This window comes from Oncorhynchus nerka, linkage group LG17 (assembly GCF_034236695.1).
Source record: "Oncorhynchus nerka isolate Pitt River linkage group LG17, Oner_Uvic_2.0, whole genome shotgun sequence".
NCBI lineage: Eukaryota > Metazoa > Chordata > Actinopteri > Salmoniformes > Salmonidae > Oncorhynchus > Oncorhynchus nerka.
The window spans coordinates 49211857-49235701 of NC_088412.1; the positions used below are offsets into that span (position 1 = coordinate 49211857).

At 42.7% G+C, this 23845-nt stretch overlaps 2 protein-coding genes across 3 annotated transcripts in view; both read left to right on the forward strand.

The window, feature by feature from the left end:
- The first annotated feature begins 1904 nt into the window (after positions 1–1904).
- Positions 1905–12838, forward strand: LOC115145358 (UPF0690 protein C1orf52 homolog). Of its 2 annotated transcripts, none has more exons than XM_029686854.2 (3): positions 1905–2343; positions 10180–10393; positions 11867–12838. In XM_029686854.2, the coding sequence occupies exons 1-3, from the start codon at positions 2035–2037 to the stop codon at positions 12019–12021; spliced, it is 678 nt and encodes a 225-aa protein (XP_029542714.2). In that variant the 5' UTR covers positions 1905–2034; the 3' UTR covers positions 12022–12838. The 2 variants fall into 2 exon arrangements, with proteins under 2 accessions (XP_029542714.2, XP_064859282.1); XM_065003210.1 differs by having other exon boundaries at positions 1905–2304.
- Positions 12839–21270: 8432 nt separating this feature from the next.
- Positions 21271–23845, forward strand: part of LOC115145359 (rho GTPase-activating protein SYDE2-like) — a 78721-nt gene continuing 76146 nt past the window's right edge. The window contains 1 exon segment of the mRNA XM_029686856.2: positions 21271–21622. Coding sequence (XP_029542716.2) covers positions 21514–21622 — 109 coding nt within the window. The 5' untranslated portion in view covers positions 21271–21513.

The following is a 23845-nucleotide window of genomic DNA, read 5'->3' on the forward strand; positions in this document are numbered from 1 at the left end:
TTGGACATCGGGTCCTGACATTTCCCACTCTTCCACACCGAATAGCCTGAAGCTGCCCAGGGCTCTTCTTTCAGGCTCCATTTCGCTACATTGGAGCATTGTGAACCATAGGTCGGGATTTTTGACCTGGTTACAAGTACATTGAACAACACAGCAGCTTTTCGGCATGTTTTGTTATTTCTGTATAACAAAAAAATCTGCAACTAAGTTGACTCTTTTGCAATGGGAAATCATTTTATTTCACCAATTTGTGGGCGTGGTCGAAAGGGAATGACATCATTTGACGTGAATATCGACTCACCGGAGATAAGAGACAAGTATAAAATGTACTCGTTTAATCCATTGTTATGGTCACAATATACAATATAACATACCGTAATTATATTTATTAGATGGAGTCCTCTGTGTCAAGGGTCGGCAACAGGCGGCCCGCGGACCAAAACAGGCCCGCAAGTGATTATTTTTTGCCCCCAAAAGAGTTTTGCAAAAACATATACACTGAACAAATATATAAAAGGCAACATAGATTTTACTGAGTTACAGTTCATATAAGGAAATCAATCAATTTAAATAAATTCATTAGGCCCTAATCTATGGATTTCACATGACTGGGAATACAGATATGCATCTGTTGGTCACAGATACCTTAACAAAAGGTAGGGACGTGGATCAGATAACCAGTCAGTATCTGGTGTGACCACCATTTGCTTCATGCAGCGCAACACATTTCCTTCGCATAGAGTTGATCTGGCTGTTGATTGTGGCCTGTGGAATGTGGTCCCACTCCTCTTCAATGGCTATGCGAAGTTGCTGGATATGGGCAGAAACTGGAACACGCTGTCGTACACGTCGATCCTGAGAATCCCAAATATACTCAATGGGTGACATGTCAGGTGAGTATGCAGGCCCTGGAAGAACTGGGACATTTTCAGCTTCCAGGAATTCTGTAGAGATCCTTGCGACATGGGGCCGTGCATTATCATGCTGAAACATGAGGTGATGGCAGCGGATGAATGGCACGCCAATGGGCGTCAGGATCTTGTTATGGTATCTCTGTGCATTGGTGAGGATACTGAGCACTCAGATGAGCTTCCCTGTGACGGTTTCTGACAGTTTGTGCAGAAATTCCACGGTTGTGCAAAACCCACAGTTTCATCAGTTGTCCGGGAGGCTGGTCTCAGACGATCCCGCGGGTGAAGAAGCCAGATGTGGAGGTCCACAGCTGTCGTGGTTACACGTAGTCTGCGGTTTTGAGGCCGGAGGGACGTACTGCCAAATTCTCTAAAATTACATTGGTGGCGACTTATGGTAGAGAAATTAACATTCAATTATCTGGCAAAAGTTCTGGTGGACATTCCTGTAGTCACCTTTCCAATTGCACACTCCCTCAAAACTTGAGACATCTGTGGCATTATGTTGTGTTACAAAACTGCTAATTTTAGAGTGGCCTTTTATTGTCCACAACACAAGGTGCACCTGTGTAATGATCATGCCATTTAACCAGCTTCTTGCCACACCTGTCACAGGTGGATGTATTATCTTGGCAAATGAGAAATACTCACTAACAGGAATGTCAATACATTTGTGAACAAAATGTGTTATTTCAGTTCATGAAACATGGGACCAACAGTCTATATGTTGTGTTTATATTTTTGATCAGTATATACTGTATACTATACGAATAATCTGTAGGTTAGGAGACACTCACACACACTGTATATTACAGCCCTGGTTTAAGAAATGAAAATAGATTTTGATTATGGTAAATATACAATGTGGTTGTGCATTGAGCTTGAGGAAAATAACTGTTCACAAAGTTATGTTGAGCGTCTTGAAAAAAAGGGACTACTGCTCCTTTAAGAAAATAGTTTTACGACAACTTTTTAGGGTATTCCACATTTTACGGCAATAGTGATTCAAAATGGAGTAACCAGCAAAATTATCACGGTTGCTTGCTAATTAGCTAGGGCATTATATTCCTATCTCTCAAGTTAAATTCAACGTATTACTAGCTAATGTAATCCTTTCATCAGTATGGTTGATAAGAAGAAACCAGACTCTTTCCATTACTTCATGAGTTACGATGATCTGAGTGACAGTAGCGATAGTAACAGCAGCGATTCTGATGAACGGGGCCAGAAGAAATCGAGAGGAAAGGGGGAGGACGATGCTACTGGAAGCGGCAACAAATCTCCCCAACACGGGACTAAGCGGGCGGTTAGTGGAGCTCCTCTACCCAAACCCGACGAGCTCTTCAAGTCGGTTGCCAAGCCATCCTTCCTGTACAACCCATTGAATAAACAGGTAGATTGGGAGAGCCGCGCCGTGAAAGCTCCCGAAGAGGTACTGTAAAAATACGAAGCTAGCTAGCATTCCGTTGCTATGTAACTAGCCAGCTAATTCCCACAGCGATACAACAATATAGCAGCTACTGCTAGTAACTAACGTTAGTGTAGTGTTACATTAGCCAGTGAAACTGTACTGTATTCTACCAGCCAGGTAACGTTAGTTTTACAAGCAAGCTAAACTACAGTGTTGCCACAAGTTTAGAGAGAAAAAGTAATTATTTTTGTAGACACTCCGCCATGGTTCCTTGGACAAAGGCTGCTATGAGGAAAATGAATGGCGGTTTTAGGATAAAAGCAGAAAATAATGTCTGTGGGAATCACAGGCTTTGATCTTATACGTTTTGTTCTGTGAGATAACTTTCATCAGCTAACGTCATTTTTTTAAATCACAAAAGTTTCATAATGCATAAAGGTCTCGTTAACTGACCTCGTATCTCATATAACAAAACGTATACGACCTGTATTAAGCGTAGATTTAATTTTCGGCGTTTATTCCCAAACCCTCTTTTTTTGCCATAGGGATGGCTGAACAAACCAGAGTTAATTTATTTCCGTGTTTTAGGACTACAAGTTGGAGAGTTCTTCTTTGCTCTATTGGCGATCACACAATTTAATGTGCATTCCGCCACCTACAGTGCGGGATGGAAACAGGATTCCCACAAATGCAATTAAATACCAAAACTATCAAACTAACAGTAAATAAACTAAATCAAACTTTTTCTGTTAATAAAAAAAAAACAGATCTCTTCCCAACAAAGGCTCAAGGGGAACCTGGGAGGTCTGGTCTTCTGGCTCAAGTAACCCTTGCAAGTCTTCAGATTTAAAATCATTAAGTCCCAAAAACATTTCTTGGCGCTCCGGTACTGCTTGCCATGCGGAAGTAGAGAGAACAGTCTATGACTAGGGTGGCTTGGGTCTTTGACAATTTGTAGGGCTGTACAGTTTGTAACTGTGGCCATGAACGCCACAAAATCCACATTTTTAACACACAGGGTACCTTTTGATGTGCAGCTACGCTGTGGTGCATCACTTGTTTTCTCAATTCTTTTAATCCCCTCTACATAAGAGATTTGATTGACCGCTCTAACATTTTCCACCTCAATCTCCTTCACCCTTACCGGGCACTCCGGGAACTTGGGATCATGATCCCCACCACAATTGCAACACCGTCGTTCTTATACACACCGTTCTTCAATATACTCTCTCCATCTGCACACACTATCCTTTACAATTCTTACACTGCAATGGTTTGGGGACGAAAGCTCTTACAGCGTGTCTTACATAACAAAGCTTCACATGCGTAGGTATTTGCTCTTTATCAAAAAACAACAGGACTGACAGACTTTCTTCTTTTTCTCCATTCACCCAGCGGGTCAGACGCCAGGCACCAACCACACCAGGAATTCTCTTCAGGGATTCAACCTGAACATCCGTCTTCACCCCTGAGATGACTCCTCTGACTGGTGCTCTACTCCGAAGTTCAAAACACACCACCTGTTGTCTGGATTCTCACTGCAACCTTCCTCTGTTCTTCGGAAATACAATTAATCCAAATAAGACCACTCCTGGTAACTATGACCGACTACTTTTCCGAGCGCATACTTCACCATTTTCGACACCTCAAACGAGTCTCCCACATATGCTTTCTTACTCAGCAAATGCATCCCAACAAGAAATGATTATCATTATCATTCATACAAGTATCCTCCACTCCAATTTTAGACACTTTCCTTTTTATTCCAGTTTTCGATACTACTGTTGTCCATTCAGAACATTCGTCTTCACCAACTTTGCTTGATTCAAACTCATCATCCACTTCCGCTAACTTTCCACGGCTCGTCAACTGGCAAGCTCTGTTCCAGGGATTTTCAAGCTTTACTTGACTGCCAGCTCATCTGCTATAATGGCTAGCAGATTGTAACGGCTAATGTGATGCTCCATTAGTGTTACAGGATAGGTACTGTTTGGCGTAGCAGAGAATTTTCGACCAAGCTGAACTTGACGATACCATCTTTGTTCTCGATTCGGCCAAACATGTATCTTTTCAAATGTCTGTGTCCAGTTGCAGGTGGTTCGTTAGAATTTAGAAAATGCCCCGTTTATTAAAATAAATGTTTTACTCGATGAAGCAATGTGTATGCCTCCATTTGTGGACTAAGTGAAATGCTCTTCCCAACAATGCAAAGAAAAAATAATAGTAGAAAAGTAAAACACGTAATAATAAATACATCAGTATATACAAGGGGTACCAGTACCGAGTAGATGTGCAGGGGTAGGAGGTAATTAAGATGCTCTTAATGGTGCAGCTGTAGAAGTTTTTGAGGATCTGATGGCCCATGCCAAATCTTTTCTACTTCCTGAGGAGGGAAAGGTGTTGTCATGCCATTTTCACGACTGTGTTGGTGTGTTTGGACCTTAATAGATCCCTTAGTGATGTGGACACTGAGGAACTTGAAGCTCTTACCCGCTCCACTACAGCCCCATCGATCTGAATGGGGGCGTACTCAGCCCTCCGTTTCTTGTAGTCCACACGGACAGGTCTATGACCTCCTCCCTATAGGTTATCACGGCGTCGGGGATCAGACCTTCCACCGTCGTTTCATCTGCAAACTTAATGATGGCGTTGGAGTCAAGCATGGACACACAGTCATGGGTGAACAGGGAGTACAGGAGGGGACTGAGCACACACCCCTGAGGGGCCCCGTGTTGAGGGTCAGCGTGGCGGATATTGTTGCCTTTTCTCACCACGAGGGGGCGTCCCATCAGGAAGTCCAGGATCCAGTTGCAGAGGGGGGTGTTCAGTCCCAGGGTCCTTAGCTTAGTGATCTTAGAGGGCACTATGGTGTTGAATGCTGAGCTGTAGTCAATGAATAGCATTCTCACGTAGGCGTTCCTTCTGACTAAGTAGGAAAGGGACATGTGGAGTGCAACAGTAGCGGTGCATGGGTGAAATCACTGGAGGAGCCAAGCCAGAAATAAATAAGCCGTATTACAACCTATGTTGTGATAATTGTGTTTGCTCTATACCGTTAGTTCATTTGCTTTGCGACCATGATATATAGGCCTAAGGCCGAGACACGAAGAAAACAGTGGCAGAATAGATTAAACCACACCTTTGTTTCATCACAATACCGGATGGTAACCTCTGTCCGGTGAAGTCCACAAAGCATATTGCATGGAACAAACAGTTACATAACCTACAGTTACATAACCTGCAAGTTGTTTTTTTCCCTGACATTTTCAGACTACTAAATTATTATTGATTTAGCAGTTAGCGCAAGTTTCAAAGAAAACAGGAGCTGCCTCCACTAATTCCATCACCATTTCAACTTTAACATTTCAACATCATTAAATCACCGTTGCTTATTAGTCTACAGTGACAACTAAAAGAAACAAAAAAACTATTTAGTCCAATCAACATAAGCTAAAGATGCGGTGGCTGTCCATGGTTCTGATTTGTGTGTTTGCGTGCGTTCTTGACTCTGTCATACAGTACAAGCTTTTAGTTTTTGCTATCCTAAGATTCCTGGCTAAAATGCTTGCTCGCTAGCCTAACTTCCTTTCATGGGCCTGCATTAATCTAGTTAACATTAGCCTTCTACATGTTGAATTTCCATCCTTTCAGTCCAGGTGCACAATGTTTGAATTTATGGTTGGATCAGAATTGCCGTTATAATCATTGGCCAGTATGGAGAATTAGGTAAAACCACAAGGCTAATCTAGGAAAGGGTCCATTTTAGCTAGCTAGCAACCGGAGGAACACAACAAGATGCAACAATTCAAGTTCTTTCTGTCAATTGCGTATTTCTCTTAATTCGACGTGATCGGAGTGAAGCCAAATCCAAACTGGCTTCCCTTGACACTTTTTTTGGTGTGCTAGGACTGGCTATTTTATACTGATTGGCTATTTTGGCTATTGGCTATTTTATACTTTTTATACAAGGGAGGCAAAATGCTCTCTGGCTTCCATTGCATTCAATGCTACAGGCGGCAACAATGTCATACTCTTTATGACCAGATAGGATCAGATAATGGCCTACGGAGACAGAGGGTTGCCGTTTCTCCGGTGAGATACATTCAGCCTCTTGCAAATTGAAGGAAAATTATGAAAACGCAGACAAAATATGTATATATATTTTTTTCTAGGTCAGTTTTTTGGGGGAAGCTTGGCATCCATGAATATATGCCACTGGAGCGCAATAGAGATTACGTCATCTGTGGATCTGTTAGGGTGAATGGGAGTGGGTCCAGGGTGTCTGGGATGATGATGTTGATGTGAGCCTTGACCAACCTTTCAAAGCAATTCATGGCTACAGATGTGAGTGCTACAGGGTTATAGTCATTTAAACAGGTTACTTTGGCGTTCTTGGGCGCAAGATCTTCTCTCATTGATCGAGACACTTTGGGGTGGACCCACCTGTCTCAATCAATGAGAGAAGATTTTAAATAGACAAGATGGCGGCGTACATATTGTTGGATTACTTCATGGAGCAAAACATTTTCTTTTTTTAATAAAGGAGCATTTTCTATGTTCAAAAGAAACACCTGCAGCTGGAGCAGATCATTTTGATTTGACACAGACATTTTAGAAGATAAATGTTTGGCCAAGGGATCTTAACCGTTAATCGGTTTTAGATGCTGAAAATATATTTGACCGGTCATGCTTTAGTGGGAATTAATTTCCTCGACTGTATTTTCATTAGTCGTCATGTATCTTATTTATCACACGCACAAAGCATACAGAAACTAGTTTTCATATCAACTTTTTTTAATCAAATCAAATCAAATGTTATTTGTCACATACACATGGTTAGCAGGTGTTAATGCGAGTGTAGCGAAATGCTTGTGCTTCTAGTTCCGACAATGCAGTAATAACCAACAAGTAATCTAACTAACAATTCCAAAACTACTGTCTTATACACAGTGTAAGGGGATAAAGAATATGTACATAAGGATATATGAATGAGTGAGGGTACAGAGCAGCATAGGCAAGATACAGTAGATGGTATCGAGTACAGTATATACATATGAGATGAGTATGTAAACAAAGTGGCATAGTTAAAGTGGCTAGTGATACATGTATTACATAAGGATGCAGTCGATGATATAGAGTACAGTATATACGTATGCATATGAGATGAATAATGTAGGGTAAGTAACATTATATAAGGTAGCATTGTTTAAAGTGGCTAGTGATATATTTACATCATTTCCCATCAATTCCCATTATTAAAGTGGCTGGAGTTGAGTCAGTGTCAGTGTGTTGGCAGCAGCCACTCAATGTTAGTGGTGGCTGTTTAACAGTCTGATGGCCTTGAGATAGAAGCTGTTTTTCAGTCTCTCGGTCCCAGCTTTGATGCACCTGTACTGACCTCGCCTTCTGGATGATAGCGGGGTGAACAGGCAGTGGCTCGGGTGGTTGATGTCCTTGATGATCTTTATGGCCTTCCTGTAACATCGGGTGGTGTAGGTGTCCTGGAGGGCAGGTAGTTTGCCCCCGGTGATGCGTTGTGCAGACCTCACTACCCTCTGGAGAGCCTTACAGTTGAGGGCGGAGCAGTTGCCGTACCAGGCGGTGATACAGCCCGCCAGGATGCTCTCGATTGTGCATCTGTAGAAGTTTGTGAGTGCTTTTGGTGACAAGCCAAATTTCTTCAGCCTCCTGAGGTTGAAGAGGCGCTGCTGCGCCTTCTTCACGATGCTGTCTGTGTGAGTGGACCAATTCAGTTTGTCTTTGATGTGTATCCCGAGGAACTTAAAACTTGCTACCCTCTCCACTACTTTATATCAACAAGCCAATGGCACAATCCTAGTCATATTAGCAGCACATCCTAGTTGTTGCTATTAGATTCAGCCCCTTTTTTTCTAAATTGCTGATAGTAATTTTAATCTCTGTCATATATGAAACCGCTCGCATTAAGTGCACTGTTTAGAACAGTGTTTTCCTGCGAATTGCTTTTTGGTAAATGTTTGAAAAAGGAGGTTTGATGAGCTGCTTCATTACAGCAGTTGTGTGTTCAATAATAGGCTTTAGCCTTTAGAGCGTTAGACGACAGGCTTGCTATTGTTGCTTGTTTTCATTCAAATTAATCTCTTAATGAAAATGTCCATTCCTTGTATGACATGGATAGTATTTTCTGTTAGTCATGTCATTTGACCGTTTGGAAAATGTTCTGCTGTTTATTGCCCAGTTAATGAGTGTTGGTTAGTCAATTTGCACCCCTAGGTTGGCCAAATCGAGAACGATGATCGTATCGCCAAAGAGTTGTTTTGATGCTAGTGGTTGTATTAATTTGGGATCCATCGCATCCCACAACTGTCCCAGACTGTTTGGAATAGTTGTTCCTCGCACAGAATGGAATAAGTCAACTTTTGTACTATGGATGATAGTAGATTGACATAGGCTAGTGCTTTTGCTGTTTGTTAGGCCGACTCATCTTGTTGGCTGACGAAAAGTAAATGTGAACAGTTCTTCCAATATCTTCAGTATGCGCCTCGGAATTGGATAAGGTTGCACGCAGTTGCGTCCTCGACATGTGTCTTCACTTGTAGCCTGTGAGAAAGACCCAGTCACGTGATGGAGAGCCATGTGAGTGAGAGATGCTTCTGAATACGCAGCACTCAGGGAGAAGGGAATTATAATTATTATATTGAGCCCAAGGGCACAACGGCTACTGGTCGCAAAAGGCATGGATTGTTTTAGGGTACGTTATGGCCACACAAAGGGGATGCCACCGGGAAATTCAAGGCAATATCAAGTGTTTGTCAAATTGTGAATGAGAGACTGATGAAGTGTGTACAGCCTGCACAAAAAAAAGCAGAGCTCATGCCTTTTCAAGCGACTTTTTTCAAATCTTTAGTCGCATCATATAGCCTTACAATGTATTAAAAATCAAACACATAGCCCAACATTTGTTGAACATTACATTAGCAACTCTAAATTAAGCATATAGGAGTACCTGTTTCTTTGTTAACAGGCTCGACACAGAATAGCCGCATGTGCGCACTCCCTCAAATCGTTTGGAGAAAATATCCTTTCTATTTTAGTCAGCTTTGTTCAATTGAATTCTTCATTAAATAAAATAATGCCACGGAATTCTAATCAAATATTTTCTGCTAATTGAACTAGTGTAGCCTACAGCCAAATGGCATAACCAGATCAGGACCTAATTTCAGGACAACTCCGAGTATGGTGTTCTGTTCTTCTGAAATAGACAACATTTTCTTAACATCATGTTTATTTAGACCTGTCTAAAATAAATAATGGATTTATTGTGAAGTTGTAGTCTATATTACATGGATTTATTAGACTTTTTAAAATGTAGCTGTTCCAAAGGTCTCCATCAGTGGCTTGTAGGGCGGGAAGCCAGGAGATGCTAAATATTTTGTTTATTAACAATCAATTACCGTGCAACCGGCAATTATTTGCTTGACAATCACCAGCTGATGAGATTTCGTGACCGCCACAGCCCTAGAACCGGCACGCCTGGCACAGATCATACAACGCTCAGTCGCTTAGGTCACTCGCTTTTCCCATTCTAACATTCAATCAAACAGTAACTGAATGTCTCGATGCCCGTCTACCTGCATTATATAGCAAGCCACGGCCACGTGATTCACTGTCTGTAGGCGCAAACTGTTTTTTTGTGAATGGGGTTTACCTAATAAACTGGCCACTTAGTGTATATGTTTTGTCACATACCCCGGATAGGTGTTGTATTATAACCCCATGCATTGTAAACCGTACCCTTAAGGCACAGATGAATAGGGGAACCCTTTTTGGTTTTTTTAAGTAAAAGGGGAGTTGATTATGAGTATCTTTTGCCTGCAGCCTGCCAAGGAGTTCAAGATGTGGAAGTCAAATGCGGTGCCTCCTCCTCAGAGTTACGCCACAGAAACAGAGAAGCCCAAGAAGGGAGCTCCCCCAGGTATGGACATGGCCATAAAGTGGTCCAACATCTACGAGGATAACGGAGAAGACGCTCCACAGCCTCACATGGGCAACGCTGTCTTCCTGCCCACAGAGGAACAGCCATCAGATTCAGGTAGGGGGAAACAATATCTGTATGACTGACCAGGGTCTGCCTGCTTAGTATAGGCAAAAATACTGATAACTAACCCAAGATTTATAATTGGTGTTCTTTCAAATTGGAGCAAATGAAGAAAAATGGGCAGAAACGAGCAAGAACTAGCAAGATCCTATTGGTGCGTTTTATTATGTATTTGCATAGTTCTGTTAGTTACTGAAACACACTCACTCAGCATACCAGGTGATGCACACTCACTCAGCATACCAGGTGATGCACACTCACTCAGCATACCAGGTGATGCACACTCACTCAGCATACCAGGTGATGCACACTCACTCACACAAAAGTCACTCATACACACTCAAAGCCAATGCTGCTTTCCCATCTCGTAGAGACATTGAACCACTGGTCACTTCCCGTTTGGTCACTGTATCCCCGACCATAGCTTATTCTAATATTTCTACTACTCTAAATTGTATTTAGTTGTATGGTTTATACACACCATTTATTTATATACTGGATTGTGAGTGTGCAAAGCTGTCATCAAGGCAAAGGGAGGCTACTTTGAAGATTCTCAAATATAAAATATATTTAGATTTTTCGGTTACTACATGATTCCATGTGTTATTTCATAGTTTTGTCTTCACTATTATTCTTCAATATAGAAAATATTAAAAAATAAAGAGTTGGGTTGTTAATTGGATTCGTCCCACCATTCTTAGTCTTGCTTTTTGTTGTATTTTTCGTACAATTGTAATTGTTTGACATCCGACTGCCTTGTTAGGAGCTAGCTAGTTCATTGCACTGCTATAACACCTGCTAAACTGTGTATGCGACCCAATAAACTTACATTCACCCTTGCAACTCCCAAGCAATGCAATTTTTAAAAAACTTTTAGAAAGGATCAAGTAAGTATTTAGCGGTGACGTTCTAAACAGATGCTTCAGATTTATAGCCCCTGTGATTTCTCTGGGTTTTCCCTTTTGTCTGTGGTATAGCTTCCATCTTATTTGGTACTACCCGAGGTACACTGTACAAGTTCATACAGCTGCTTGAGCCAGGGCCCAATGACTCGCAAACCGACATTACTGCTCGCTTGACAACGTACTAGCCAGTTGACAACATACTAGCCAGTTGACAACGTACTGGCCAGTTGACAACGTACTAGCCAGTTGTGCCACTGAGAAGTTAGCAATTCTGTGACGCGAGTGGAGACATTTCAAGCTGTGGAGTGAACTTACGCCACCATCTTTAACTCTGTTGTATCTGCTTATCTGCCTGGGTTCTATATCTATGCCTGCACATCTCTCAATGACTTTCACACAGAAGATAATGACTCTCTCCCGCTCTGATAAACAGTAACTTGATATTTATAGCAGGGGGGAAATCGGTGCTGGTTAGGCAAGACTTGAGCACAGTAGGTGGCTATGCAATCTCAGTTCATTTCTGAATTAACAATTCTGACGTGCTGTTTTCTCCCCGTTGTAGACGAGGACGGAGACAAGGCATCCGTGTCCGCAAAAAAGAGGAGGGTAGAGAGCTTCCAACAGAAGGAGAAGAGGAAGCGGGATCTGGGCCAGGCCACCTCTGACAAGAGTTTCGTAGAGGAAGAGAAGAGGATTCTCAGGCAGAACGCGGACTGAGGCCTAGATCTGGTTGAAACCTGGGCTTTGATTTGGGTTTTGATCCAAAGTCTGGGTGCACTAACCCTCAGGGACTGTCCTACAGCTTTCCCCCTCAGACACTCCTCTCTCTTCTCCCATGTCCAGCCCCTGGTTATGTGAATGGTCCAGTGCTCGTCTACCCAGTACACATGATATAGATGTTATTGTTATTGAGACATTTGAACTGTTATTTGTAATCCCTTGGTATATCTTTGATGCGCATATTATCCAGACACTAGTGGAAAACGCATTTATTCCTGAGTTTGTGTGTCTGTAAGGTATTGTCCAATGTTTTCGTTGTAAATAGACAACTACCTGACCTACATATTATTGGCTTGATTTGGATGAATATCTTTGAACTGCTTTGGGGAAATCAAAAATGGGTTCATTTGGATCATGGGTTTATTATATTATATTATTATATTATATATTATTATTATATTTTTGAATAGCAAGAAATGTATGGTAAAGACATTGCATTATTAGTGTGTCTGTTGGCGAGAACATTGATTGCGGTCAAGAAAGACTGCATTTGATAGACTGATTGAAACCAAGTGGATAACTTTTCATTTACATAAAATATCCACCTGATGGCGCCATTGGGCCACATTTGGTACACAACCTTTTCACTGGAGGGAAAGGCTCATTTGCAGTAGTAGTAACTTATGTTGCCGTGTCTTTTACTGCGTCTGTACAATATGTATACAGTTAACCACACACTGACAGTTTTTAATGTCCGTTTTTTAGTCAATTCCCTTGTCACACACAACTGATGCAATAAAGGGAATGTTAATGACTTGTTGGTTAGCTTTCATTCTTTAGCTTGACCAAAGAAGTCTACTGTACATTGACGTGAACGCTAAATGGTCAATCAAGCATAAGTGTAATGAACAAAGCAAAATGTTGAGTGAGACACCAGGGGGGAGCAAGGTGCCATAATGTGAAACGAACATTTTACCACACGCTGTACTGGCAGTGCACTTCAGATAAGTAAAGGATGTTTCACGTGACTGGAAACACCTGTGAAATGATTCCGTCTGTCGTTTCCAATTCAACTATACCCTGCTGGTATGGACATACTGTTTATAGCTAGTCGTTTCCAATTCAACTATACCCTGCTGGTATGGACATACTGTTTATAGCTAGTCGTTTCCAATTCAACTATACCCTGCTGGTATGGACATACTGTTTATAGCTAGTCGTTTCCAATTCAACTATACCCTGCTGGTATGGACATACTGTTTATAGCTAGTCGTTTCCAATTCAACTATACCCTGCTGGTATGGACATACTGTTTATAGCTAGTCGTTTCCAATTCAACTATACCCTGCTGGTATGGACATACTGTTTATAGCTAGTCGTTTCCAATTCAACTATACCCTGCTGGTATGGACATACTGTTTATAGCTAGTCGTTTCCAATTCAACTATACCCTGCTGGTATGGACATACTGTTTATAGCTAGTCGTTTCCAATTCAACTATACCCTGCTGGTATGGACATACTGTTTATAGCTAGTCGTTTCCAATTCAACTATACCCTGCTGGTATGGACATACTGTTTATAGCTAGTCGTTTCCAATTCAACTATACCCTGCTGGTATGGACATACTGTTTATAGCTAGTCGTTTCCAATTCAACTATACCCTGCTGGTATGGACATACTGTTTATAGCTAGTCGTTTCCAATTCAACTATACCCTGCTGGTATGGACATACTGTTTATAGCTAGTCGTTTCCAATTCAACTATACCCTGCTGGTATGGACATACTGTTTATAGCTAGTCGTTTCCAATTCAACTATACCCTGCTGGTATGGACATACTGTTTATAGCTAGTCGTTTCCAATTCACCTATACCCTGCTGGTATGGACATACTGTTTATAGCTAGTCGTTTCCAATTCACCTATACCCTGCTGGTATGGACATACTGTTTATAGCTAGTCTGGTATGGACATACTGTTTATAGCTAGTCGTTTCCAATTCACCTATACCCTGCTGGTATGGACATACTGTTTATGAATAGATGGTTCCTATCATCATACATTTCATTCTAAGGTTTAACATCACTTGGGTGTATTTGACATTTTGTAACCTGTTTTTTTGTTGAGAATGTGACATGCATGAAATGTGCATTTCCTATTCTGAAATTTACAGTAGTCAATGGAGCAAATATAATGGGTGATTTAGCCCTAGGGGGGAATGTTTCCGCAATTCTTAACTGCAACTGTTCTGTGATCAGAGGAATTCCTGCCATATCGGTCATCGACCGCTAATCTGAAATACTGGTAAATATGCTTTTGATCATGTTCCTGTTCCAGGGATGTGCCTGGCCTTTTACTTAAATGTGTATCAGATCCAGGTCTGGAGCAGAAGACTGATTTTCAATCAACCATATTTACGGTTGGTGTAACTCTCCTCCCCTGACTCGGTGGATGACCAGCAAGGTAACATCCAGCAATGTTCAAGATAGTGAATGCCTCACACAAGACGTGGGTTTTGCAATGTAGTGTGGAAATGCACATGTACGACGGGGACGAAGGAAAGAATGCCTGTCAGCAATGCATAAGCCATATACAGTCCATGACCGTCTCGCTGGTGGGGATTTGCTCTAGTGGTACAGTGCCTTCAGAAAGTAAGTATTACATCTTGACTTATTCAGCAGTGTGAGGCATTGGACAACTTTCCTGGTCTTCGTGGTTGAATCTGTCTTTGACTGCGGGACATTACAGATAATTGTATGTGTGGGGGGTACAGAGAGGTCATTAAAAAAAACAATGTTTAACAGTATTATTGCACACACAGTTAGTCACACAACTTATTATGTGTCTTTGTTAAGCACCTTTTTACTCTTGGAACTTGTGTAGGGTTGCCATGACAAAGGGGTTGAATACTTATTGACTCGACATTTCAGCTTTAAATGTTTAATTAATAAGTATAAATGTCCTCAAACAATTCCAATTTGACTAAATGGGGTATTGTGTGTAGGCCAGTGACACAATCTTCATTTAATCCATTTTAAATTGAGACTAACAACAACATTTGGATAAAGTCAAGCGGTATGAATACTTTCTGAAGGCACTGTATATTTAGTTAATTTAGCAGACGCTCTTATCACACCATATGCAATGCAGGGTGAAAGGAGTCCACAAAATGGTGAACCGCTATTAAAATGTATTTTGAAAAAACAAATTACAGCTCTTGAAAGTATCTTGTTACAAAATACATTGGAGTGTAGTTCAGCCCAATGTAATTAAATGTACAAAATACTCCTAAGTAATTGAAATACTGCCAATCGGTCTACATAACATTTTCTTTCCAAATGATATACGGTCTATACACACCACCTACTTATACTCTGGATGCTCAGCTCACTAAAATATTTACTCTATGTTGTTGATTGGACCCATTCTGTCATTTCTTGATTTCTTGTTGAGATTTTTGTGATTTATTTGTGTATTCGTATGGTACTTGCTAGACATTCTACTGCATTGTTGACGCTAGTAAAACACAAGTATTTCGCTGCACCTGCTATAACACCTGCAAATCTGTGTATGCGACCTATGACCTTTTGTTTTTTTTGTTTTTCTTCATTCAGATGAATTCATCACCAGTGAACTACTCCAAGTGTAAATTATTATTTATTTTTTACAAGCGGGCATGACATGGCACAGCAAGCAACACATTTACTGTAAGGTCAAGCAGGCCTATGTCCTCTTGAGTGTAGTTTTATTAAAACATCACTTAGTGATTTACTAGGCATGATATGAGACGTTTACTGTAAGGTCAAGCAGGCCTATGTCCTCTTAAGTGTAGTTTTATTAAAACATCACTTAGTGATTTACTAGGCATGATATGAGACGTTTACTGTAAGGTCAAGCAGGCCTATGTCCTCTTAAGTGTAGTTTTATTAAAACATCACTTAGTGATTTACTAGGCATGATATGAGACGTTTACTGTAAGGTCAAGCAGGCCTATGTCCTCTTGAGTGTAGTTTTATTAAAACATCACTTAGTGATTTACTAGGCATGATATGAGACGTTTACTGTAAGGTCAAGCAGGCCTATGTCCTCTTGAGTGTAGTTTTATTAAAACATCACTTAGTGATTTACTAGGCATGATATGAGACGTTTACTGTAAGGTCAAGCAGGCCTATGTCCTCTTGAGTGTAGTTTTATTAAAACATCACTTAGTGATTTACTAGGCATGATATGAGACGTTTACTGTAAGGTCAAGCAGGCCTATGTCCTCTTGAGTGTAGTTTTATTAAAACATCACTTAGTGATTTACTAGGCATGAGATGAGACATTTACTGTAAGGTCAAGTATATGTCCCCTGTAAATGTCATGTATAAGTCAAACGTCCCTTATTATATGCCTGATAAGTGAACAACTCCCAAGTGTAATGTTGCATCATGATGACATGACATCCCGTATGTGTCACATGTCCAGTAAAGTCAAGCCCTGATGATGATGATGTCCTGGAAAAACAGAGTGCCCTCTGGGACGAGACCTCTTTAATCCATAGCTCTGGGTGTTGCTACTTTACTCTTAAAAGTCCTTAACTACTCATTTCCAGTGACCCTATACCTTAGTGATATGGACATACTTCGTTAATGAAGATCTTGTTTGATTTCATACTCCTAGTTTTTTCCCCATGTGCTAGTTGTGGTATCAAACCCAAATGATGATGGTATAATATAATTCCATGGCTCTGGCCTCTGCTGTTTACTGTCCTATGGTCTACATTTACGCCCTGCGAGATAGAGGACAACTAAGTGCCAGGAAAGAGGGGTGTCAGGTTGTCAGCGAGGCTTGCAGGGAATGCTGGGTGGTGGGTGCTGCTGAGAAGCGCAGACCTAGGTTCAAATAAATGTTATTGTATGCGCTTGATTGAGCTTGCCTGGTCAATAGAAGAGTCCAGAACCTGCAAACCTTGCCCATCTGACAACTCCAGACAGGCTAGCTAGAGCAAGCGCTCAAAGTATTTTGAACGATTTCTAATAGTATTTGAACCCAGGTCCGCTGGGTGCTGAGAGGCAGGTCCGCTGGGTGCTGAGAGGATGGGTGCTGAGAGGCAGGTCCGCTGGGTGCTGAGAGGCAGGTCCGCTGGGTGCTGAGAGGCAGGTCCGCTGGGTGCTGAGAGGCAGGTCCGCTGGGTGCTGAGAGGCTGGGTGCTGAGAGGCAGGTCCGCTGGGTGCTGAGAGGCAGGTCCGCTGGGTGCTGAGAGGCAGGTCCGCAGGTCCGCTGGGTGCTGAGAGGCAGGTCCACTGGGTGCTGTGTTGTCTCTTCCCACTGCCAGCAGGGGCCATGGGCAGATGTTTTCTAGAAGCAAACAGTTGGTTTTAACACCACTGGCTGGCCCATTCTGACAAACAGATGTTGCAGAGCAGATAACCCGGGATATCAGCTAGGGACAAATCCTTTCTTTAAATATGTCATTAAATGCTTCATGTAAGGCAACACGTTGATGTTACAGCTGTACATTAAACACATGTTATCAAGATGTGTGTGTGTGTGTGTGTGTGTGTGTGTGTGTGTGTGTGTGTGTGTGTGTGTGTGTGTGTGTGTGTGTAACAATATAATTATCATAATCATAAAATGTCTAAACACATAGTGGCTCAGGGCCCAGGTTCCCAAAAAGCATCTTAAGGCTAAATTGATTGTTCTAAAGATAAACTTAGCCATAAGATGATTTTGGGAACCTGGGCCCAGGGCATTTTGGTGCTATTACAGAGGAAAGACTCTCTCTAGCGTGTGGACATGCCTGAGATCAATGGTGTGTGGCAGGAAAATGGAGCCTCACCCCAGAGAGGGAGAGGAGAGGTTGTGGATGGATGGTGAACAGTAGCAGGGAGGGAGATAAGGAGACCTCTTGTGATGATAAACGTGTTATTGGCTGTCTGTTGATAAAGCCAAGCAGAGACCAAAGGCAGAGCAGGGGGCCAACCCCAACCCACTGAGCCAGAGGGATAGCCTGATAGCCTTCCTGGACAGCAGTAGGTTTATGGTTAGAGATGTGTTTCTCTACATCTCTGTCATGTTTTGCCTGAAGAGGCTTAAGTGTCCGGAGAAGGTCAAGTAGCAAACACATGCACTGGACTGGAGGCTTAAAGATAACCCTGCCCTGGTCTAGCCTGGGAGTGCCGTGTGTTGTCTTGATGCTTAACAGTGTGCACTACTTATAAAGCTGTGTCGGGATTTGTAAGATTTCGGGGAAGATGTTGTGATGACAACATGGTTGGAATACAGATGAATGTCTGAATATAATGATAACTATTCACTTTAGGGACAATCTGGGCTGGTCATAGCCTTTTGGGGTGCTAGGGCCATGGGGTGGGGAGAAAAATGTTGTTTTAAAACAAAGTTCCTGAAATTGTACACATTTTGTTTGGCAGTGGTTGGAATACAGATGAATGTCTGTATATCAATGTATAAACCAATTATAACTATTCACTTTAGGCACAATCAGGGCTGGTCTTAGCCTTTTGGGGTGCTAGGGCCATGGGGTGGGGAGAAAAATGTTGTTTTAAAACAAAGTTCCTGAAATTGTACACATTTTGTTTGGCAGTGGTTGGAATACAGATGAATGTCTGTATATCAAGGTATAAACCAATTATAACTATTCACTTTAGGCACAATCAGGGCTGGTCTTAGCCTTTTGGGGTGCTAGGGCCATGGGGTGGGGAGAAAAATGTTGTTTTAAAACAAAGTTCCTGAAATTGTACACATTTTGTCGACTGTTGCCATGTTAAAAGTGAGTGAGAGTGACTAACAAAATCAATGGTGGCCCTCTGGAGGTCAGGGCCCCTGGGCACATGCCCTTCATGCCCGGTCGGACATTCAGCCATGCTAAGCTAGCCAGCAAATTGACCAATCTGAAACATTTTAGTGAGTGACATAACAAAAGGCTGGGGGTCGTTAAGCGACTGCTTATGTCGCCTATGCCTGGAGCCGGACCTAGGGACAAGACCACAAACTCAGTTTCACTGCGATTTTCCCAGACATTTTGAAGTTCGAATAGAACATTTAACACTGTGTTCTCAACTGAAAATAGTTTGTTTTTGTGTTGTTTTCATGGTTTTCTCATCATTCCAAATGGTGAGAGGATACAGAGGAATACATGTGAAAGGAATAGTGACTCTCTTGAGCATAAAGGAGGCCCTTTGGATCCCACTGTCAGAGCTGCAGCATTGCAGTCTAATTTATAACCTGAGAAAGGCTGCATGTCATGGCCATACATTTAGTTGCGGTGCGGATTGAAAAATGTGAAGGCCCATAAACCAGGCTGGGGGGAGAGACTGGGAACAATGGCCAGCCATCGGGACGAGAGCCCCAACAGCTGCAAAGCCCTCTGTCCACCACATTTTCTCTCTCTCACACACACACACAGCCTACACACAAGCACACAACCACAGGTTTGTCTGAATAGGGTCCAGCCAAGCAGATGTTCTGCCCCTGCCATCCATCACAAAGAGTAAACTGAGTGATTGAAAAAAGAAACCAAACATCCTCTTCTTTCCCTGTTGTATCATGGAGCTTGCAGAGTAAATTGCAATGTGCTCTTACATGTATAAGGCACTTGGAACAGGCTTGGATGCTCTCACTACTTGCCAACGTTGGTTGTTGCCCAAACTGTAATGTTACTATGAGACTAGCATTCTACTAGAGACCTTAAGGAATGTTGCTTTGCCATGTGACTTCACTCACTGTGTTTTGCTTAAGTAAATAAAACTAGAGACTGTCCATGTTTTATAGGCTCATCTATGACCGCCAGGGGTGTCATGCATCCCAACAATCTGGGGGGGGAGCACAAAGTACACCAGGATGATTGGAGGGGGGCTACTCCCCTTGTCTGTGAATTGGAGAATTATGATTCATTCTATGTTTATTCAACAACAACAAAAAATCTGCATATCCAAACACACCTCTAGAGCCATCTGGTGTTATTTAAAACATTTTAATTTAAGAAACGACATCTGCTTCTCTGTATCACTGCTAAAATCTGAGTAAAAGATTGAAAGGAATGTGCGTCTTTTTTAGTAATTTCTTGCTTTTCAGGTCTACCAACCTGGCCAGCAGGCATGGCAGCTAAGATACTTAGACAAGCTAGCTACTCTAAATTCATTGATAGCCTGAAATGGCTTCTTGGTAGCTAGTTATGAAGTTGGGGGAGAGGCCAGCTAAAGCCAACTTCATAAAATGTATAAGTGGCTAGTGGTATTACAGAGAAACAACAACCATTTTTTACAAAAAATAAAATAAAATACATCGATTTTTATTTAACATTTTTAAACAGGACAGATCTGAGGGGACCAATGATGCCTTTGAGCAGAAGGCTACTCGTGGCCTTGTATTAAGCAGGTCAAGGACCAAGTGCTGTCGGATTTGAACGCTATAAAGGCTGTTCAATTAAAAATAAGGATTTCCCAGCAACACTATCTCATAGGTCTTATTCCAGAATAACAAAAAAAGGGAATCATGTGTAATTACATTGTATCATAAAGTAACGTCAGTTTATCTTATTTTCAAAGAAAGTACAGAAAAATGAATGCATAAGTAATCAGTAACCTGTTCCATCAAGTGGTTTAGCTTACTGGTAGTGAAGGGAGATACATGACAGTAATACGTAGTCTACTCACTCTGTCTACCATCTTTTCTGGTGATTGTATTGTCATGCTCAACTCATTAAAACAAATCTTGAGCATCTTGTAAATCTGTTCTGCAGACATGCACAGAAGTCATCAGGTTCACTGATGCCTTGTACTCCATATCCTCCGGGGAAATACGTGCACTGACAAGTCGGTAAAAACCAAGAAATTATATTGAGATTGACAAACATGTTGGTGATACACTTCTATATTATAGATATATGAGTTGTCTAGAGTTTGTGGAATGGCTTGGAAACCACATTTAAAACCGTTATTATATTATTATTATTAGTAGTAGTAGTATAATTATATTATGCAAAACCAAGCCTATAGGATTTTGCATAATGCGTTTATTGATTCACTGGAATGTAACCAGTGGTTTACTAATCTGCACATGTTACCTCTAGGATACAATGTCACACGTTGTGTCGTTGGGATACTATGTAGCCAAATTCACAACATTCGGTGAAGTTGTGCAATGTAGCAGCCAGCTAAACATTTTTAAACCCACTAGTTGCGCACGAGTTTGCGCAAAGCGCTCCTATCACCGCCAGAAAATATTCCAAATATTTGAACTGCAAGCACAGAGATGAGGGGAGACAGATAGCGGAGTGCGGAGGGAGTGAAAAGCGAGAGGTGCAAGGGAGCTAACAAGCTAACTAGCTATAGACAGTGAAGGGGGCATATTAGGATGTGACAGTGGAGAATGGAGAGGACTCCGTACGCTCGGCGAGTTTTGTCCACAGAAAGGGTACTCAAACTCGGTCTCTACCGACCAGGGGGCGTGTGCTGAAACGGGAGAAACACCGGGTGGAAAGTAAGGAATGGCTGATCCTCTGCGGAGGACTTTACTAGCAAAACTTCGGGGGAAGAAATCCAAGAATGGGACACCGGTTGGTGGATACGGAGCTGCAGCTAATGGGGGCAGAGAAGGTAAAGAAACAGTTTCTCAAAACCCAAACGGACAAGCTCATCCAGTAGTAATGTTCGCAGAGTTGCATTGTGTGGCAGACAATATCATGAGAGGCAACGAGAGTTATGTGAATGGGATTGTAGAAAACAAGGTTGGATCAGTTTGGGAGCAGAGCACGGTAGGAGTTGTTAAGACTAGTGTGTTTCCCCAGCAGTACGAGGCTCCAGCTACCATGCACATAAACACTAGCCGGGGGCCGGGAGACAATCAGGGCTCGGGGTTTAGGGGTCGAGTTAATGAAGAACTCTTGGGGGTCTCACTTCAAATAGCAACGCAGTACGGGGGGCACGATAGGTACGAGATGGGCAGAATCCCTAACGGCTACTTCTCGAGACAAGTACAACAAGAACAGATCGGGAAACCGCACGAACAGAGAACACACTTTGGCCCCATTCCGCGACAGTACGGCGCAGGGGACTCCATAGGGTTCGGTGGCAGTAGTCCTAATTATAACATTATATACCACAGACGGCCTGGTGTTGTAGATCGAGAGGGAGTTAAGCTGACAGGTGGCCACTATCCTGCTTCAAAGAGTAATGGGACAAATGTCTGCTTTGACGCATATCTAAAGACTCGAGTCAGCGACGGGCAGGCAGACTCCTGCCATCAAACTGTGTACAACTACAAGGCAGAGAACGCGCAGAGGTCAATACATTATTTAAAAGGCAAGGCAAAATTGCATCCTGGCCACAACCAAATATTGGAAACAAACGTTACAACTAACTGGATGCAAATGTATCCGCTGGGTGCCCTATGTGGACATCATCCGACCGGTAGTTACACGGAGGAAAACATTGTTATTAGAGACATCGAGAGCTACCGGAGCTCGCCTGAATTTACCGGGGACAACATTAGGGTGACACATTTGCAGAGCCCCACATTCTTCCCCACTGAATTGGAGATATGCGACGTAAACGTGGCTTCCCATTTCATATGCGCTAGAGAGGGAACACTCCGAAACAACTCTATAGATAGCGAGGATGACGATTATTATGATAACGAAATTCTCCCCTTTTACATATCGGAGTCAGTAGGACCAAGTGACAGAAAGGGCTCTGATAAAGTAGAAAGCAGAGAGTCCGGAATAGATGTTCCAAAAGGACATGTCATCAGTGACAGTGTGCAGGAGACAAACAAACTACATAGCCAGTTGAAAGAGGCGTATTACCTGCTTATAAACGCCATGCGTGATATTAGTTTTGATGGTCAGGTCAGTGTCAATGGATGTAAAGATCAGAAGAGCATGTGCTCGTGGTCATCCTTCAAGCACGTGGGCAGTGATGCTTTGTCATCTGGAGAGTACAGTGCCCAACAGGTGTCTGACATGGACTCGCTCCCATTGTGCCTGCTGAGTGAAAATAATACTCATTTAATTTGCAAGAGCCTTGTAAACCTATCTGCTAGCAGGATTAGGCCCCCCTTACTGCGATCCACTAGTGACGCCAATGGCGTGCACAATGGGCCCTGTATCCAGGGCCACGGTTCCCAAAGCCCTTTGGTTGTTGGGGCCTGTGAAGATGGGGATGGAGCAAATAGGCCGAAGGCTGTTGGAGCCTCTGACCCATTTGAGAAGCAGACTAGCTACGATGGTGGCACGAGCAGCGACGGCCTGCTCCATGACACCGGTGACAATGGCAAGTTAAATGAGAGTAGAGGCTCGGTCAACAGCCTTACCGGGTCATCCGACAATGCAGAACCCCAACAGGGTGGTAACAACAATCAGGACAGAGAGATGAGCGGTTGGACTCTGGACCAGGGAGGCTCTGCCAAGCCCCACGGTGTCACCGTCAACAAGATGCAGGAGTGGATGCACAAAGGCCGCCTACTGTCATCTGAGATGACGCAGCGCATCGCAGGGTCCACGCCCCAACCCCATGGTGCTCATGGTGGCCTGGATAGGGCACCACGGCCCAGACAGGGCCAGGTCAGCACAGGGCCAGGTGGTTCTAAACCAGAAGCCCTGACGACCAGAGTTGACGGGGCTCAAGCAGCCGCAGTGGTCTCATGCCAGGGCCAGGCAACACAGAAGTCAGGTAGGAAGGCCTCTCCTGGGGTGGTGGTGGTGGCTCCCCCAGTGGATTCACTCTCCCATCCAGGGAATCTCCCACCTGTTGTCCTCCTCAAACCTCCTTCACCCATATTAAACTACTTCGTCAGGTGGTGGTGGTCTCAATCTCCCCCTC

Excerpts from the sequence above, each read along its gene's own strand:
- LOC115145358 (XM_029686854.2), top strand. The coding sequence starts at position 2,035 with ATGGTTGATAAGAAGAAACCAGACTCTTTCCATTACTTCATGAGTTAC. Across the intron at positions 2,344-10,179 it reads CCGTGAAAGCTCCCGAAGAG|CCTGCCAAGGAGTTCAAGAT; the intron begins GTACTGTAAAAA and ends TTTTGCCTGCAG. Across the intron at positions 10,394-11,866 it reads GGAACAGCCATCAGATTCAG|ACGAGGACGGAGACAAGGCA; the intron begins GTAGGGGGAAAC and ends TCCCCGTTGTAG.